Source organism: Mus pahari, chromosome 5 (genome assembly GCF_900095145.1).
Source record: "Mus pahari chromosome 5, PAHARI_EIJ_v1.1, whole genome shotgun sequence".
Classification (NCBI taxonomy): Eukaryota; Metazoa; Chordata; class Mammalia; order Rodentia; family Muridae; genus Mus; species Mus pahari.
In genome coordinates, this window is record NC_034594.1 from 39,445,698 (window position 1) to 39,465,992 (window position 20,295).

The following is a 20,295-nucleotide window of genomic DNA, read 5'->3' on the forward strand; positions in this document are numbered from 1 at the left end:
TTTATTATATGTAAGTACACTGTAGCTTTCTTCAGACACTCCAGAAGAGGGAGTCAGATCTTGTTAAGGATGGTTGTGAGCCACCATGTGGTTGCTGGAATTTGAACTCTGCACCTTTGGAAGAGCAGTCGGGTGCTCTTACCCACTGAGCCATCTCACCAGCCCTCTGCAATGCATTATATTCATTGGAGCTGATTGCTGCCTTCAGCCCTGTGACCTCATGGTCCTTAGGTATAACTGTAATTATCTAATTGCTTGATATATAGGAACTTGGGCGGAAGAAGACAAATGTATCATCTAATAGAATAGATAGCAGTAAAATCAACACAAAACTGCACAATAAGATTTTAGTGTTGTTTTTTTTTTAATTCAAGTTGAGAGATTTTTGTTTCAGGTAGTATAGTAGTATCATGGCCAATTTCTTTCTGTATGTCCACTCTGTTATTCCAAATATTTTGGCTTTGTTTTATGGCTAAAGCTTCTCTTTGTTAGAAATAATTGAAGTAGCTTGAAACTACAGCATCTTGCCAAGATGCAGATATAGATCTGTTATGTCCTTTTTTAAGTATAACCCTTATAGCTTCATTCTCTAGAACTGTGACCTATACCAACCACTTAGCTAATCACATGGAATAGATACGACGTTAAGGGCAGAAATGAATGTGTAGATGAACCATAGGTTCTGTAGTAAATTCTAAGGGAGACAGCTTCGAAGTGGACAAAGAACTTTAGCTGCCACACAGGGATCACTCACCAGAAAGCCTAGCACCCTGTGTTCCCTGTCACTTGGACCTTTAAACCTTACCTAGACTTAGGAAATGTGGTATTTCAAGGTAGCACACTATTACTTCAAGACTTTTTATTTTAAAAATATTTTAAGACATTTTTTTCTTCTCATAGTGTACGAACAAGAAAACCTCATACATGAGAAAGTTCTGTCACATGTCATATTCCAGCTGTAATAGCAAGTGTTTTGTGAAATATAATATGTTACTCTTCCATAAAGCAAAACTCTCAGTGAGTGAGATCAAGGTATAAGTTACACCATAAAGTTCTAATGAATGGCATTTTATAAATTAACTATTAAAATGACCATTATTCAATTTTAGTGTAAGGATAGATAATATTTTATTTTGATCCAATTAAAGTATGGATTGTTGTACCTTCACTGATGTTTTTTCTTTTTCATTTGCATGCGCGTGTGCATGTTCATATGCACTTATGTGTGGAGGAATGTTTTGTGTGTGTGTGTGCACATGCACACATTCAAATACAACCATGCATTTATATGTAGAGGCCAGAAGTCACTATCTTTAATCCCACTCCACGTTACTTTTTGAGACAAACTGGGTTCGGTACCCAGCAAGCCTCTAGGATTCTTCTGGCTCCACCCTTAGCTCTGTGGTTACTGACATGAGCCACTGTACCTAGCTTTACATGGGTGATGAAGATGCAAATTCAGATATTTATGATTGAATAGCTAAAATTTACCCACTGAGCATCTCCCAAGTTTCCCCTCTCGACTTTTCTAAGAAAAAAAGAAACTCTGATATACCTTCTAAAAACAAGTCCAAAAATGTTTTATGTATTTAATTAAAGTATATTCCAATAGACAGATAAGATAATTTTTACTAGTTATATGTCCTCTTTTATATTTGTTTTACATCATCTTTTAAATAGAAAATGTTCTGATTTTTTAAAAAAAATTTTTATCTGTCTTAGAATTTAATTTGGGTCACTTACAAGTTTCCAAAGAACTGGTTAACGATGTTATTCTTCCAAGATGGGCTAAGTCAGCTGAAGATTTCATTTATAAACACAGAAAAGCTCTGGTAAGATTTCTGGTGAATCACGTCTTATTAAATACAGATTTGTTTTTCAAAGATAAGTTAAAGTATACTTTTTTCTAGATTAGTTTGTTATCTGTTGTATATTACTATTCTAGAAAGTACAATGTGGTAATTTAATTGTAGGATATAAATATTATGATACCATTCATGAATATGTAACAAAATGCAGGTTCCCACTTTTCCTTTTTTTAATAGTTTATAATGGTATATATGCAAATCTATCATAAGTACCAATGATAAGTGTCATAAGTTTTTGATATCTGGTATAAGGAAGTCAAATTTCCTATTTACTTTTTTTTTTTTTTTTTTTTTTTGGTTTTTCGAGACAGAGTTTCTCTATGTAGCCCTGGCTGTCCTGGAACTCACTTTGTAGACCAGGCTGGCCTCAAACTCAGAAATCCGCCTGCCCTTGCCTCCCAAGTGCTGGGATTAAAGGCATGCACCACCACGCTTGGCTACATTTTTTTTTTTCCTTGAATTGCAAAGTTTTAGACAACTACTAAAAAGAAACTACCACAAAGATGCGTCCCACCTCTCATTAACTCTTCTAGATTTGGGAGGGTCTTAGTAGCTTTTTTGTATTGTTTTCTTTGCCCAGTAGATTTGTGGACATTTTGGAATTTCTGATTTTTGGGTTAGGGATGATCCTCTACAATTATTTCAAAATCTGGGAAAATAGGCAGTCTGAGTTGTGTCTGGTGGCATTTAAGTTTCTCAGGTGGCTGAAGCCTAAATGTCTGCCTTTAGCCTTAACGACATGGTGTGAACATTGAAAGGAAACGAACAGTAGCTAGCAAAATCTCAAATACTTGTAGCCTAAGCATTTTGCATAAGGGGAATTCTAGTTCTCTGCGTGTATGCTATATGGGTTGTTATTCTGTTTACCCAGCTGGTATAATTTCATGTTTTGCAGTTTATATTTTTGTTTCAAATCACTTGAGCATGAGTACAGTTTTCAATGTTTCCAAAAGATTAACCAAGTTCCTAATAAAACCAGCCTAATCCCTTTAAACGTTTTTACTAGCGTCTAGGTAAATTTCCAACGTGGAATTGAAGAAGGAGTGAGAGTTTAACATTGATAATTGTGTAACTGTCTTGAAGCACTTCATCCACCAAGCAGCACTCTCCTTTTACAAAAATGTGTACAAGTGTTTTTGCCTGCATGTATGTCTATATAACACATGTGTGCAGTGCCCAAGGAAACCAGAAAAAGGGGTCAGATATCCTGGAAGTGGAGTTACAGGTGGCTGTCAGCCTTCAAGTGGGTGCTGGGCATCGAACATGCTTTCATTAGAAGGAAAGCCAGTGTTCTTAATTACTGAGCCATCTCTCTGGCTCCATGCCCTCTTTAAAAGGATGAGTTTAGATGATAATTGGAAGATACTTCCATCAAGTATTAACTTTGTTCTCTTCCTAGGAGTCTGAATATGTTTCTGCTCATCTTCATGAATGGATAGATCTGATCTTTGGCTACAAACAGAGAGGGCCAGCTGCAGTGGAGGCCCTCAATGTCTTCTATTACTGTAGTTATGAAGGTACCAGCGGACTACCTCCTCTCTCACAGTACTTACACGGCATTAGTATTTGACCTTAATTATTTAACATGGGAAAGATACATAACAAGATATCTTTTCGGTTGGAAGGTCACAAAACTACCATTATTTCAATTTTGTAGTAGAAGTTTAGGATTTTAAGATTATGTACGTATGCATGTCTGTGTGTGTATGTATGTGTGTGTATATATAAATGGAAATCAAATTATAAATGACAGTTGTTTTATGCTCTTGGTTTCTTGTATAAGATATCAAATTTTCTGTTTAATTAAGACAGATTCTCTCTACATAGACCTGGCTGTCCTGGAACTCACTTTGTAGACCAGGCTGGCCTCGATGCCACAGAGATCTGTCTACCTCTGCCTCTCAGGTGTGGGATTAAAAGCATGTGTCACCACCACTGGGCATCAAGTCTTCATTGAATATTACAAATTTTACTTTATTTTTAGTAAACTTTAAAAGAAAGCATTTAGAATTATTAACATTAGCTCAGCATCAAAACTGTTTTTTGAGAGCTTTGGGCAAAAAAAAAAATGTTTCTTTTTAAGTCTTTGTTGTGTGTACATGTACATGATGTATGTGTGGGTATACAAGGAAGCTGATGGTATACATTAGCCTTATCTTCCCCAGTGCTTCCTCCCCTTTCTTAGACAGGATCTCTCATGTGTACCCACATATGTACATGCATACATACACAAACACATACACAAATGCAAATATTTATTGTTTTCAGAAAATTACTTTCTGGTGACATAAGTTGACTCATTTTCATTAAAATGTGTTAATCATTCCTTGATGTGTTAATCAATGTCATGTGGGTTTGTTTTCTCTCAATAGTGAGTTGATGATTTCTTGTTTTAGGTGCTGTAGATCTTGATGCGTTAACAGATGAAAAGGAAAGAAAAGCCTTAGAAGGGATGATTAATAATTTTGGGCAAACACCTTGTCAGCTGTTAAAGGTAAATAATATAAGTTATTGATACCTTTGAGCAACAATTCTCAATCTTCCTAATGATAGGACCCTTTATTACATTTCTTCATGTTGTGGTGACCACCAACCATAAAATTATTTTTGTTGCTGTTTCATTACTGTAATTTTGATACAGTTATGAATTGTAATATAAACTTTTTTGATCTTCAGGATTTATTTAGATAATAAAGATGTCAATCTCAACAGGAGGAGAAATGGAAAAAAAATTTTTTTAAATGTATAGGAAAGTGGCCCCCAAACCTTATATTGAGATAGAGTTTGCCAAAAGGGTTGCAACCCACAGGTTGAGAACCACTGGCCTACAGAATGCTGTTTTGAGGTATTCTGAGATTTGATGAATAGTAGAGTCAAGTCCTAGCATATGTAATTGATAGTGGTTTTTTATATGAGTGATGTTATTTGTGAGTTCATTGTTCTGTCCCCCTTCCAGTAAACTGTGGTAGCTCATGCCTGTTAACCCAGTTTCAGCAGGAGAGTTCAAGATGAACTGCATAGAGACTCTGAAGTTTCTGGGCTACATAGTGATATATTGTTTCAAATATTAAAAGGAAAAGAAAGGCAAAAATACAGACTAAGTTGGGCCTAGTGGTGTAAGCCTGTAATTCTGTCCATTCAGGAAGCTAATACAGGGGCTTTGTGAGTTCAGTACTTGCCTAGGTTACAGAGTGAGTTCAAAGGCAGCCTGGCCAACTTAGTGAAACCCTGTCTCAAAATTTAAAAAGGGCTGAAGGAATATAGCACAGTGGTAGCGCTCTTGCCTAACACATACAAGGTTCAGAATTAGAGCCTTTAGTTTTATACCAGCTCTACTATTTGGGAGAGGGGTGTTGGCTTTTTGAGACAGGGTTTCTCTGTGTAGTCCTGCCTGTCCTGGAACTTATTTTGTAGACCAGGCTGGCCTTGAACTCCAAGATTCCCCTGCCTCTGCCTCCCTAGTGCTGGGATGAAAGGCGTGTGCCACCACTGTCTGGCTTCAGCTGTACTTTTTTTTTTTTTTTTTTACACAAAAACCCAGCTGCCTCATTAGTGCAATAGGTATAGAGCCAGTCTCCTAATTTCACAAGGACCCTATTGATCTTTTTGTGGGTAGGACCGTTGATATGCTTGTAGAGGTCAGAGGTCAACCTTGGGTATCATTTCTCTGGCACTGTCAGTGTTTGATGGAGGCAATCTTTTACTGGCTTAGAATTTATCAAGTAGGCTAGACTGGCTAGCCACCTCCCCTGACATTTTTTAAAACAAGGGGTCTATGAATTGAACTCAGGTCCTCATGTTTGCTTCAAGGCAAGTACTTTATTAACTGAGCTACTTCCCCAGTACTAATTTTTATTTTGGTTTAAAAAAAAATGACAGTGGGCTGGGGTTGTGGCCTTGTCCAGGAGTGTTTACTTAGCATGTGCAGAGTCCAGTGCAGTCCTCATCACCACAGACACCAGAGAGGAAAATCAGACTGTCAGCCTGTCATTTAAAATAGGTTTGTTTTTGTTTGTTTGTTTAAGTATTAAAGCTACACATTTAAGTGTTACCTCTATTGCCGACAATCTAGTATTTTTTAATAAGGACAAAAGAGCCAAGGTCCACCTCCCTGATTTTGTTTCATTTTTTTTCTGAGACACAGTCTTACTATGTAACTCACACTACCTTGGAACTATATCTGGTGTCTAATTCAAACTCTTGCTGCCATAGCCTTCTGAGTACTTGGATAGTCAATATTGGTGATTCAGTGGTAGAACTCTCACCTGCAGTAGGCAATAGGGTTGCAGGTGTACCTTACCATAATCCCTTTTAGAAAGACACCTCTTACATATTTCGATTGTGTCCTTGGAATAGTAAATTTTTAATATATTATCAGTATATTTAATTAACATTAATATACTTAATTTTTTGTCTCTGACATGAAAAATAATTACTTGTAAATTATACAGTCATGTCTATAACTTGATTTGATTATCTATAATTACCTTTCACATTTTGATGAGTCTTGTTTCAGGAATTAAATATTATACTATATTATAAAATTTGAATGTTAAGTGCTTCATTAATTTTACCAAATGTTTATTAAACATCTGCCAAGTCTGATATACTTCTGAGTGCTTAAAAATCCAAAAGTGAGTAAAATTCATGGCTGCCTTTATGGGGACCAATAGTTAGGCCAGTGAGATGACGCAGTGGGTAAAGGTACCTGCTGCCAAGCCTGATGACCTGAGATGAATTTCCCATGTCAGTACGGTAGAAGAAAGAGAGTTGACTCCTGCAAGTGTCTGTTGACCTCCACACATGCACTGTAACATATGCATGTCCACATATTATACACAGAACATAAATAAAATGCTTTTTTTTTTTTTTTTTTTTTTATTATATGTAAGTACACTGTAGCTGTCTTCAGATACTCCAGAAGAGGGAGTCAGATCTCATTAAGGATGGTTGTGAGCCACCATGTGGTTGCTGGGATTTGAACTCTGCACCTTTGGAAGAGCAGTCAGGTGCTCTTACCCGCTGAGCCATCTCACCAGTCCCTTTTTTTTGGTTTTTCGAGACAGGGTTTCTCTGTATAGCCTTGGCTGTCCTGGAACTCACTTTGTAGACCAGGCTGGCCTCGAACTCAGAAATCCGCCTGCCTCTGCCTCCCAAGTGCTGGGATTAAAGGCATGCGCCACCACGCCCGGCTTTAAAATGCTTATTTTTAAGAGAATTGTTAATAGGCTAGATGGATAAGATTTATCATGAATAACCAATAACTACTTCTAAAAAACTAAAAAAAATCTGAATAATTGGGGGAAAGAGCATGAAAAAAAATCATTCTAACCTGTAAATTTAGGAGTACTATCAGAAAAACTTTGAAGTAGAACTGAGATGTCTATAGAAGAGGATGAATGGGAAGTTTGCTGGGGGACTAGAGTAAGCCATAGCCTGACTTTGTTAACAGTGCACAATATGCTCTATTGTCCACCGTGTGTGTGTGAGTGAATACAGACATGCTTTTCATGTAACTCTGAAATGTTTTCTTAAATTATTTTGAAGGAACCACACCCTCCAAGATTATCAGCGGAAGAAGCCATTCAGAAGCAGACCAAAACAGAAATTTCAACCCTAAACCTCTTTCAACACCTCCCTGAACTGAAGTCATTTTTTATAGAGGTAATAACCCAACTTGGCAATATCAGAGACCTTTCTTCAATTTTATATGTTTCAATTAATTTGTGTGTTATGTATATTTGTACGTGTGTGTGCTTTATCCACGCCTATAGTTGTAGCACTTACTTGGTGTGTGTGGAACGCCAAAGGTCAGTTTCCAGGATCTTCCTCTGTCACTCTTTCCACCTTATTTTAAATGACAGAGTCTGACTAGACCAAACCTTGCTGTTCTGGCTAAGCTGGCTGGCCAGTGGGTCCCTGAATCTTCATCTCTTACCACGTACCTTCCCACCACCAGTGCTGGGCTACAGGTGTGTCTCACCCCCTCCGCTCTTTTTAAAAACAGGTGATGGGGATCTTAACACAGTTTACTAACTAAGCCATCTCCCAACTCCAGTTTATTCAACTTTACTGAAGGAAAATGTTATAATGTGATCTTTAAAACAGAATTATGTATACTTGTGTGTGCCTGAATGAGTTTATGTGCATCATCATGCAGGTGCCTGGGGAGACTAGACACAGTATACTCCTGGAACTAGACTTAAGATAGTTATGAGCTGCCTGATATGGGTACTGGATTTCAAACCTGCATCCTCTGCAAGAGCTCTTAACCACCAAGCCCCAGTCCTGGATTTTTTTTTTTTTAATATTTATTTATTTTTATTTAAATGAGTACATGTAGCTATCTTCAGACATTCCCAGAAAAGGGTATCAGATCCAATTACAGATGGTTGTGAGTCACCGTGTGGTTGCTGGGAATTGCACTCAGGACCTCTGGAAGAGCAGTCAGTGCTCTTAACCGCTGAGCCATCTCTTCAGCCCCAGTCTTGGATTTTTAAATTACTTTCATTCTAAGCTTTTCTTTGCTGCTAACTGGTATTCTGAACTCTTTTTATTAGCTTGCTTTCTCAACAAGTAAGAACAAATAACTTAATTCAAAGTACTTCTTAAGGGCAGGGCATGGTATGCATGCCTTTAATCCCTGCACTTGGGAGGCGGAGGCAGGTGGATCTTTTAAATTCAAGACCAGCCTGTCTACATAGAGAATTCGAGGCCAGCAAGGATTATATAGTGAGACTCCATTTTTTGTAACAGTTGAAATGCTGTTGAATGTGGTGATAATTTAATAGCTCTTAATTGTGTCTGCTCATCTATAAAATATGTCCCAATGCATGAGATTATTAATTGATAGTGTTAGAAGGAGTAGTCAAGTAAAAATAGTTAACGCTATAACTGAAAGAGTACCCTTGTAACCATGCTTTTACTTATTCTATTGGGTTCTTTTTCCTACCACCCTTCTCCACCCTTATTCTACCCTTCCAACCCCCAACGCTAGGTAGGAGAGAAAGAAGGATAGCGAGTAAAGGGGGTGTCAGACTAGTTAGACTGTTTTCTGCTGATTTGGGGCATTGAGTTCCTTGGAGCAAGTCCAGTTTCTTCTGTTTGACAAACAGCAATCAACAACATCCAACCACCAGCAGCAGCAGCAGCAGCAGCAGCAGCAGCAGCAGNAGGAGGAGGAGGAGGAGGAGGAGGAGGAGGAGCTACAGCCAGCTGCCAGCCTTGAAGCTCTGGCATTTAAATATCCTCTTAGGAGCCCTCAGAATTCCAAATGTAAACTACCTTCAGCTGGCAAAATTATGCCCCTGCCAGAGCATGAGACAAACCATAGTTAGCTGCCTGAAGCATAGTGGACAATCTGAAGCAGCCCCATATCCCACACCTAGGATCTAAAAACAAAACCATTCACATAACATTGTTGTGCTCTTAAAACACCAAAATTCTTGCTACATATCCTTAAATTTCAGTTAAAAATCTGTATATACACATATTGAAATACTATGAATAATTTCAAATGGGATTATGAAATGAATGTATACCTTTAAATTTAGTTTTGACATAAATATTCTTTGGAAAAACAAAAATGCTAAAAAGTTAATAAGTTTGTAGTAAATTAGAAATTTGCATAAAACAGGAAGTCTTGTATATTAGAAGCTGGCCAACATCAAGGACTAGACTGAGTCATTTTGTCAGTAAACTTAGCTAAGATTGAGAGTGTTACATAAGATATATAATCATTTTTAGCTTACTTACCATCTACAGAAGAGGCAGTGAGCTAAGTTTGTTCCACAGGTTGTAGTTTGCAAAATTCTGTGTCATATAATGTGTTTCTGAGGTCCAGAATACCATGACTTTTTCTCCAGTAAACAGTGAAATTGCACTGTATTTTAGTATAGGTATATTTTCACATATTCTTGTGTACACAAATTAATCACTTTCCTAAAATCTTGACTGAAAATTTCAGTGTTAAATGTACTACAGTGTTGGGCCTTTTCTAAAAGAATTTAACCTGCAACTTAGAACACACAGAAACAGTGCTCAAGAATGATGACCAAGGGCTGGCAAAATTATTTACTGGATAAAAGTGATTGCTATAGAAGCTTGAAGACCTGAGTTCAAATCCCCAGACAGTCAGGAATGACTGTGTATGCCTGTGCCCCCATAGTTGAGGAGCAGAGACAGAGGGCTCACAAGAGTCACTGACCAGCTAGACTCAGTGAAACAGTAAAGGAATAAGAAGAGAGCAATGGAAAAAAAACAGTATTCTCTAGCCTCCAAATATATGTGCTCAGGTATTCACATTACCACATGCATGCATGCCAACACAGACACACACACAAAAGAAAAAAAGGAATTGATAGTTTAGTCTCTGGATGTTAAGGGTCTTCAAGACCACCCTCTGATTCAGTGAAATCTTCAAAAGAATGAACTTGTTTAGACTCAGGTTCAGAGCTAAGGTTGGTTTTGTTTTGTTTTGCAATGGAGCACTAGAAAGAAGTCTCTACAAAGGGGAAAAGGCACATGGGGGGGAAATCGAGAGAAAGTCAGATACAAGTACTCTAGAATTTGCTCTTAGAGTTCCCTAGTACATGCATAATTCTGCCAATAATTAAATGGGAAAACAACTTTTGTCTACCAGGGAAGCTGATTAGCAGTTTCCAAGGCTATTATTATTGGCTGGTCACAAATCCCCCTGCCTACCAAATACTGAAATACCAAACTCCAGAAATGCAGGGGTTCAGCATAACTTACACTGTTTACATAGGCAAAAGTATGATGAGCGACTATCACCATGAAGGGAAAGTTTTATGTGAACACTTGGAACTGTGCTCTCCAAGGGCTCTGCTACTTCTAGTTTCTCCCATCTACCTCTGCTCCCACTCTGTTTTTGTCTCTTGTTAGAAAATAGATTTTTTTTTTTTTAAAGATTTATTTATTTATTATATGTAAGTACACTGTAGCTGTCTTCAGACACTCCAGAAGAGGGCGTCAGATCTTGTTACAGATGGTTGTGAGCCACCATGTGGTTGCTGGGATTTGAACTCTGGACCTTCAGAAGAGCAGTCGGGTGCTCTTACCCACTGAGCCATCTCACCAGCCCCCTAGAAAATAGATTTTTAAGGGATAATAGTAAAATATAATAAGATACAACAAAACCTAAGACATTAAAATTGAACAAAACAAATAGAAGGAAAAGAGAAGACACAAGAAACAGAGACCCACACCCACAGATTTAATAAAAACACTAGGTGGGAGCCATGATGCATATGCAGAGAACCCAGTGCAGACCCATGCAGGCCCTGGGAATACTGCCTCAGTCTGACTTCCTATGTGCTTTACCATGTTGATTGGAGGGCCTTGTTCTCTTGGTGTCCTCCATCTCCTCTAGCTCTTACACTCTTTCCACCCCATCTTCCACAGGATTCTCTCAGGCCTAAGGGTAGGGATTTGATGGAGATGTTGCATTTAGGGCTGAGTGATCCAAGGCTCCCCACACTGCATAGTATCTTGCTGTGGCAGTAAGAAGCCTCTCTGGTGGCTGAGCAAGGAACTGATAATAAGTTTTGTAAAACATTAGGAGGCATTTTATTTATTTTTTTAAAGAACAGTGTTGTTTTGTTTTACCCTAGGTCTCTGTGCTATCTAATCTCAGGTTCTTGGTCACCCAAGCAGTGTTGGGTATGGATTCTATCTCCTGCAGTAGGCCTTAAGTCAAATCAGACACTGATTAGTTAATGTAAGCCCCCGGAGGTGGGAGTGGCTAGGCCCCACCTCTAGGCTTCTCTAACATCCCTCAAGATTATTTGTTGAAGATGCTATTTTTCCACCAGGGTATGTTTCTGGCTTCTTTACCAGGTGTCCATAGGTGTGCATTGTCTGGGTTTTCAGTTCTATTCCATTGATCACTGTGTCTGTTTTATGCCAATAAATGATGTTTTTATTACTATAGCTCTGTGGTACAGCTTGAAATTGGTGATGGTGATACCTCCAGCAGTTCTTTTTTTATTTGGGATTATTTTAGCCAACCTGGGTTTTTTGTGCTTCCATATGAAGCTGAAGATTATCCTTTCAAAAATCTATGAAGAATTATGTTGGAATTTAGGTAGGACTTACATTGAATCTGTAGATTGGTTTTTGGTAAGATGACTATTTTTTGTTTGTTTGTTTGTTTGTTTTTGTTTTTGTTTTTGTTTTTCGAGACAGGGTTTCTTTGTGTAGCCCTTGCTGCCCTGGAACTCACTTTGTAGACCAGGCTGGCCTCGAACTCAGAAATCCGCCTGCCTCTGCCTCCCAAATGCTGGGATTAAAGGCGTGCGCCACCATGCCCAGCAAGATGACTATTTTTACTCTGTTAATCTTACTGATCCATAAGCATGGCAGATCAATTTCTTTCTTTGGTGTCTTGAATTTTTTTCTCAGTCTTTTTCTCGTACAAGTCTTTCCCTGCTTGCTTAGATTTCCCACAAGGTATTTTATAATATTTGTGGCTATTGTAAAAGGCGTTGTTTCCCTGAATTCTTTCTTAGTCCATTTGTCATTTTAGCAGGGCTACTGATTTTTTGTGTGTGTGTGGTGGGGGTAAACTTTGTACCCAGGTTTTTTGCTGAAAGTATTCATCGGGTGTAGGAATTTTCCTGTGGAATTCATTGTGTCACTTATGTATACTGTCATATCATCTACAAATAAAGATACTTTGATTTATTCCTTTCTAGTTTTTATCCCCTTGTTCTCCTTTAGTTGTCTTACTGCTCTATCTAAGACATTAGGTAGTATTTTGAATAGTATCAGAGGGAGTGGACAACTTTGTCTTGTGCCTGATTTTGGTAGAATTGCTTTGACTTTCTCTCCATTTGAGTCTATGTTGGTTTTGGGCTTGCAGTGAAGTACCTTTATTATGCTTATTATATTATCTCTCCTGGACTTTTATCATGAAGGGGATGCGGATTTTGTCAAAGTTCTTTTCTATATCTAATGAGATAAACATGTGCTTTTTGTCTTTCAATCTCTTTATATGGTTTATTTATCAATTTATTTATGTTTATCCCCAAATCACTTGATTGTGGTAGATGATTTTTTTATGTGTTCTTGGATTTGCCTTGCAACTATTTTATTGATAACTTTTGCATCTGTGTACATAAGGGAATCTGGTCTCTCTCTCTTTGTTGTGTTTTTATGTGGTTGGGGTATCATGGTAATTGTGGCCTCATAAACTAAATTGGGCAAAGCTCCTCCTGATTATATTTTGTAGAATAATTTGAATAGTATTGACATTAGCTCTTCTTTGAAAGTCTGGTAGAATTCTGCACTAAAGCCGCTTGGCCCTAGGCTTTTTTATTTGTTGGGAGACTTTTAATGACTGCATCTATTTCACTAGGGTTTATAGGTCTGTTTAAATTGCTTATCTGACCTTGATTTAACTTTTGTAAGTGGTACCTGTCAAGAAAATTGTTTATTTCCTTTAGATTTTTTCAGTTTGGTGATTACAAGTTTTTAAAGTATGTTCCTATGATTCTCTGGATTTCTTCAATATCTATTGTTATTCCCCCTTTTCATTTTTTATTTTGTTAATTTGGATATTCAGTCTCTCTCTCTCTCTCTCTCTCTCTCTCTCTCTCTCTCTCTCTCTCTCTCTCTCTCTGCCTTTTTATTAATTTGGATATAAGAGTTTGACAGTATTACTGATTTTCTCAAAGAGCCAATTCTTTAAAAAAAAAAAAGATTTATTCATTTTATGTATATGTGTACACCGATGTTATCTTCAGACACACCACAAGAGGGCATTGGGTCCCATTACAGATGGTTGTGAGCTACCATGTGGTTGCTGGGAATTGAACTCAGGACCTCTGGAAGAGTAGTCAGTGCTCCTAACCATTGAGCCATCTCTCCAGCTCCCAAAGAACCAATTCTTATTTTCTTGATTCTTTGTATTTTTTTTTGTTGTTTGTTTCTATATTATTAATTTTAGCCCTGAGTTTATTTCTTGCCATCTGCAATTTGAGAAAATTTTATATGTCTTTTTTTCTTAAAAAAGAATGTATTTATTATGTATACAATGTTCTACCTGCATTTTTGCCTACAGGACAGAAGAGAAAACCAGATCTCACTATATGATGGTTATGAACCGTTGTGTGATTGCTGAGAATTGAACTCAGGACCTCTGGAAGAGCAGTCAGTGCTCTTAACTTCTGAGCCATCTCTCCAAGCCCCTGAATTTCTTTCTTAATTTCAGTCTTTTACACATTTTTATTCATTAGTGATTTGTTCAGTTTTCATGAGTTTGTAACTTTTCTGTTGTTGATATCCATCATTACTTTATGGTGGTCAGATAGGATGCAGGATGTTATTTCAATTTTCTTTTATCTATTGACACTAGCTTTATGTTCAGATATGTGATCAATTTTGGAATTCCATTCGGGGAACATACTATGCATTGCTGAGAAAAAATGGTTAATTCTTTTGTGTGTTTGGGTAAAATGTTCCATAAATAACTCTTAAATCCCTTTGATTTATAAAGCCAGGTAGTTTCAGCATTTCTCTGTTTAGATTTTGTCTAGGTAACCTGTCTCTTGGTAAGAGTGGAATATTGAAGTCAATGTATATAGTAAATATATGATTTAATCTGTATTAATACTACGTTTGTTTTTAAAGAACTGGGGTATGGTTGTAACATCTATCTTAGCATAGATGTTAAGAATTACAATGTCTTGTTGGTGGAGTTTTCCATTGACAAACATGCAGCATCCTTTCCTATCTCTTCTGATTAGTTTTGATTTGAAGTCTGTTTTGTCAGATATTAAAGTAGTTTTACCAGCTTTTTAAGTCCATTTGCTTGGAATACCTTTCCATTCTTTCTCAGTCAGGGCACATCTTGATGTTGCAGTATTTCTTGGATACAACAGTGGATCCTTTTCTCCTATCCATTCTGTTCATCTGTATCTTTTTTTTTTTTTTTTAAAGATTTATTTATTTTTTATTATATGTAAGTACACTGTAGCTATCTTCAGACACTCCAGAAGAGGGCGTCAGATCTTGTTACAGATGGTTATGAGCCACCATGTGGTTGCTGGGATTTGAACTCCGGACCTTCGGAAGAACGTCTGTATCTTCTTATTAAAGAATTGAGATCATTGATTGATGTTGATGGGAGACATCAATGACCAATGATTTGATTCCTATTTTGGTGGTGGTGGTGTGTGTGTCATAAACAAACACAGGGGTTATTTATTCCCTGTGTTTTCTTCTGTGTAGTCAACCTCTTTAGATTGGAGTTTTCCTTCTGGTGCCTTCTGTAGGTCTGGTTTGTAGCTAGGTATTGTTTAATCTTAGTTTTATCGTGGAATGTCTTGTTTTCTCCATCAGTTGTGATTGAAAGTTTTGCTGGGTTTAGTGTCTGGGCTGGCATCTGTGGTTTCTGTAGAACATTGGTCCAGGTTCTTCTGGCTTTTAGAGTCTCCATTGAGAAGTCAGCTGGGATTCCTAATAGGTTTGCCTTTATGTGTGGCGTGGTCTTTTTTTCTTGTAGCTTTTTAATATTCCTTCTTTGTTCTACATGTTTAGTGTATTGCTTGTTTGTACTGAGAGGACTTTAAAGTCCAGTCTGTTGAGAGTTCTGGATGCTTTTTGTATCATGATACACATCTCATCCTTTAGGCCAGGGGAATTTTCTTCTATGATTTTGTTGAAAATATTTTCTGTGCCTTTTATCTGGGTTTCATCTCTGTCCTTTATTCCTTGGTCTTTTCATAGTGTCTCAGGCTTCCTGGGTATTTTGTGTCAGGATTTTTTTATATTTAACATTTTCTTTCTTTGATCAAAGTATCTATTTCTTCCTGGTGTCATTAGTTCCTAAGATTCCTTCTTCCACTTCTCATATTCTGTTAGTGAGGTTTACCTCTGAGGGTTCCTGTTTGAGTACCTAAATTTTTCATTCCTAGATTTCCCTTAGTTGAGTTTTCTTTATTAGTTCTATTTGTACTTTTGTGTCTTGAATTGATTTATTCAGTCAATTGGTTTGTGTTTTTAAAGGTTTCTTTGAAGGATATACTTATTTCCTCTTTAAGGACCTCTATCATTCACTTAAAGACTATTTAAATTTTGTTTATTTTTGTTTTTCTTGTGCTTCAGCTATGTTGCAGTACTCAGACCTCCTGTGATAATGTTGCTGGGCTCTAGTGGTGATGTTGTCCTGGCTGTTATTCAGTGTGGTTTTTCTACTGGTGTTTGGGCATCTGAGTTTTGGAAGACTGTAATTCTAGGTGCTTATATCTCATCTTGTTTTCATTGAGGAGTGTTTTGTTCCTTGGTTTCTGTTTCCCTCTGGCTTTTTAGGAGGGGGTGGTGGTTGTGTATTGCCTAGTAGAAAATCTTCTAGGATCCTGATAGGTGTGGCCACTGGAGAGTCCAGGTATAAAGTGCTTGTTTCTAGGTATTGAGAGCTGACACAGGGATGGGCATAGACTACAGAGGAGCTGACAGCAGGGTTCCACCAGGATCTGCTTAGTGGTCTGGGAATGGGGGCAGAGTGAGGAGAGACTGCAGCAAATGGTCTGCTACAGATCTGGGGGTGAGATTTGGGATTAGACTTGGGGGAATGGAGGGGAAGGTAAGGATCTACAGTTAGCCTGCCTACTTGCTTCTCTGGTTAGAGTAACCTGCTGGTTCCCAGGGAGTGCCTGCTGGGGTTAGAGGCTGGGACAGAGCATGAGTAAGGAGGGAGTTAGGAAGGGAAGATCTGTGTGAGCAACTGGAGATGGGGGAGGGGGCTGGGGATGCTACAGGAGGTCTGCTGAGCTCAGATGAGACATGGGGTTGGCCTGGAGGAGCTGAGGGAGAGGTCAAGATCTACATTCGGTCTGCTTGCTTTCCTGCCTGGAGTCACAAATGACTCTTGATTCACAATTTGAAGAGAAAAGCAATTTTATGATTCATAAATTATATTGGACTTCATAACTTCCATTTTAGTTCTTATAGACCTCTTAAAATAGAACTTGGTACGTGGTACATATCCAGTAACGTTATCCACAATAAATGTTAGATATCATTTTTGAACTATAGATACATCAGAGAAATATGTTCAAATTTATTGTTATCTTATGTTGTAATAAGATGGTGGTAATTGTTTCCTTATAATAATCTTTATTTTTGGATCATAATTATGACTTTCATGACCTAGGACTTGCAGAAAGTACCTTGTTTAACGAAATAGATGAATTATTTTTAATGTAAAGCCCAAGAATTTTCCTGTAAATTATAACTTAACTTATTCTAAGCATGTACATCTGTATTATGTTTGTGTCAGTATAGGAAGGGACAAAAAATTTCTAAATCTGTCTATATTTTAAATGATTTCTGGTCTTTGACATTTACATCTGCTTACCAACAGAGTATTGGAAAAGATGATGATAGGTTTTAGATAATTCAAGTGTGCTATCTACTCAGACAAGTTGTATAGTTCCTTTCCCACATTTTATAGTAAATTATTACATAATCAGGTAAAGTGAAATATCATAGGGGTCATCTTTGTTTTTTTTAGAAAAAAAGAAATTTTCATTAATTTATATGTAATAAATATGAACCAAACAAACTATTAAACATCTTTTTGTTTTTGTTTTTTTTTAAAAACAGGGAATTAGTGATGGTATTCCACTATTAAAGGCCATCATCCCCCAAAATCAGTCTCGTTCTTTTATGTCTCAAGGCAGCCCTGAGTTACTGGTAAGTCAATATATACCTGTTTAATACTGCTATGTTTCTATTCATTAATTTACCAAAAAGGAATAAATGTAAAAATATTTCAATTATATTTTTAAAATTCATTATGTGTGTATGTATGAGGGTATGCACATGCCAGCCTGCATCTGGAGGTCAGGGGACCATAGTTGATTCTCCTCTTCCGCCATGCGGTAGGAATTGAACTTGGGTCCTCTGCACTGGTGGCATGTGCCTTATCCGTCGAAGCTATCTCAATATATATCTCATATATATTGACCCAAAAATAAACTTTAAAAAAAAAAATTTTTTTTTTTTTTTTTTTTTTTTTGAGACAGGGTTTCTCTGTGTAGCCCTGGCTGTCCTGGGACTCACTTTGTAGACCAGGCTGGCCTCGAACTCAGAAATCCGCCTGCCTCTGCCTCCTGAGTGCTGGGATTAAAGGCATGCGCCACCACGCCCAGCAAAAAAAAATTTTTTTTAATTTCATATGCATTGGTGTTTTGTCTGCATGTATGTCTATGTGTCGGAGCCTCTGGAACTGGAGTTACAGATGGTTGTGAACTGCCATGGGGGTGCTGGGAATTGAATCCAGGTCCTCTGGAAGGGCAGCCAGTGCTCTTACCCACTGAATGATCTTTCCAGCCCCAATAATAAGCATTTAAAAATAATTTTTTAAATATATTTTATGTATGTGGAAGTTTTGCTTGTTTGATGTGTACTACATTCATGCCTGGTTCCTGCAGAGATCAGAAGAGAGAACCAGATCTTCTGGAACTGGAATTATAGATGGTTCTGAGTCACCATGGGGGTGCCAGGATACAAACCTAAGTCCTCTGGAAAAGCAGCCAATACTCTTTAACTACTGAGTCACCTTTCCAGTCCAAAAAAAAGAGGGGTAGCCCCATGGTAGAACTCCAGCCTAGCGTGTGTGAAATGGACACATTGAAATAGCTAGGAAACATCGCCATACTATAATAATGATAATCAAAACTAATACAGCTTTTATTTTCATTTTTATTTTATTTTTTTAAAGATTTATTTATTAACCGGGCGTAGTGGTGCACGCCTTTAATCCCAGCACTTGGGAGGCAGAGGCAGGCAGATTTCTGAATTCGAGGCCAGCCTGGTCTACAGAGTGAGTTCCAGGACAGCCAAGGCTATACAGAGAAACCCTGTCTCGAAAAACCAAATAAATAAATAAATAAATAAAAAGATTTATTTATTATTATATCTAAGTACACTATAGCTGTCTTCAGATGCACCAGACGAGGGCTTATTACGGATGGTTGTGAGCTAACATGTGGTTGCTGGGGTTTGAACTCAGGACCTTTGGAAGAGCAATCAATGCTCTTACCTACTGAGCCATCTCTCCAGCCCTTATTTTTATTTTTTTACATCAATGAATTCCACACAAATTCCATAGAATATTTTATTCCATTAGTTGCTCATGTGTATGAGATGGGTAGACACCTGTAACACTTATACAGGTACACATACAAGGCAACTAATAACCCTGTAGTTAGATTTACATGCAGTTGTAAAAAACCTGACATGGGTGCTGGAATATGAACTGAGGTTCTCTAGTAGAGCACAATATTCTATTTGCAGCTAATCCACCTTCCTATGCTTTTAGGCAAATTGTCAAATAATAGCTCTCCAAAAATACATTGTTCTAGAGAAAAATTCTTAAAAAGTCTAGGAAGCACATCATCACTCTCTGCAAAGACATAAAAATTAAGTGCAATTGCGACCACAGATCATACTGTAGCCACGGTGGGAATTACAAGTTAGGGATCGGGTAATACTGCCTAAGACAAACCATCTGAGTTAGCACTCACGCTCGAGGGTTCCTGTTGTATTGCTCATTCTGTTTATCGTTACTGATCTCACCCTTGATGAGTACATTCATAGACACTGAGTCCCATAGGAATGGAAAGGATGCAAGAAGGAAGATGCTCACTATTCCCGATGATGAAGGAGTCAAGGTGAAGGATGTTTTAGTTCAAAGTATCTATAGAGGTTTTTTTTCTTTCAGGGCTAATATGAGTGAACATCCTGAACAATAGTCTGAATTTTTGTGTACTTATTGCCAGATGAGGATACAACTGAGGGCATATTTCTTTAATGGTTCATACTTTTCAAACATTAATATTATATTACCTCTCATTCTCCCCCTTCTGCTGAGAAGGAGGTGTATTCTTTTGCTGTAGAATGAAATGTTCTATAAATATCTGTTAGATCCATTTGGTTCATAACTTAGTTTTCATAACAGTTAGTTTCACTGTGTCTCTGTTTAGTTTGTGTTTCCATGATCTGACCATTGCTGGCAGTGGGGTGTTGAGGTCTCCCATAATTATTGTGTGTGGTACAATGTGTGCTTTGAGCTTTAGTAAAGTTTCTTTTATGAATGTGGATGGCCTTGCATTTGGAGCATAAATATTCAGAATTGAGAGTTCATCTTGGTAGATTTTTCCTTTGACCAGTGTGAAATGTCCTTCCTTGATAACTTTTCTTATAAATTTTGGTTGAAAGTTGATTTTATTCAATATTAGAATGGCTACTCCTACTTGTTTCTTGGGACCATTTGCTTGGAAAATTGTTTTCCAAACTTTTACTCTGAGGTAGTGTCTGCCTTTGTCACTGGGGTGCGTTTCCTTTATACTATAAAATGTAGGTCCTGTTTACATCTCCGATCTGTTAGTCTGTGTCTTTT

The 20,295-nt window shown here is 37.6% G+C and overlaps 1 protein-coding gene across 1 annotated transcript in view; it reads left to right on the plus strand.

The window, feature by feature from the left end:
• Nbeal1 (neurobeachin like 1) overlaps window positions 1-20,295 on the plus strand; it is a 162,006-nt gene that overhangs the window by 122,118 nt on the left and 19,593 nt on the right. The window contains exons 43-48 of the mRNA XM_021198528.2: window positions 1,723-1,832; window positions 3,268-3,385; window positions 4,265-4,362; window positions 7,416-7,532; window positions 17,496-17,585; window positions 19,259-19,380. Coding sequence (XP_021054187.1) covers window positions 1,723-1,832; window positions 3,268-3,385; window positions 4,265-4,362; window positions 7,416-7,532; window positions 17,496-17,585; window positions 19,259-19,380 — 655 coding nt within the window. The remainder of the gene's footprint in view (window positions 1-1,722; window positions 1,833-3,267; window positions 3,386-4,264; window positions 4,363-7,415; window positions 7,533-17,495; window positions 17,586-19,258; window positions 19,381-20,295) is intronic.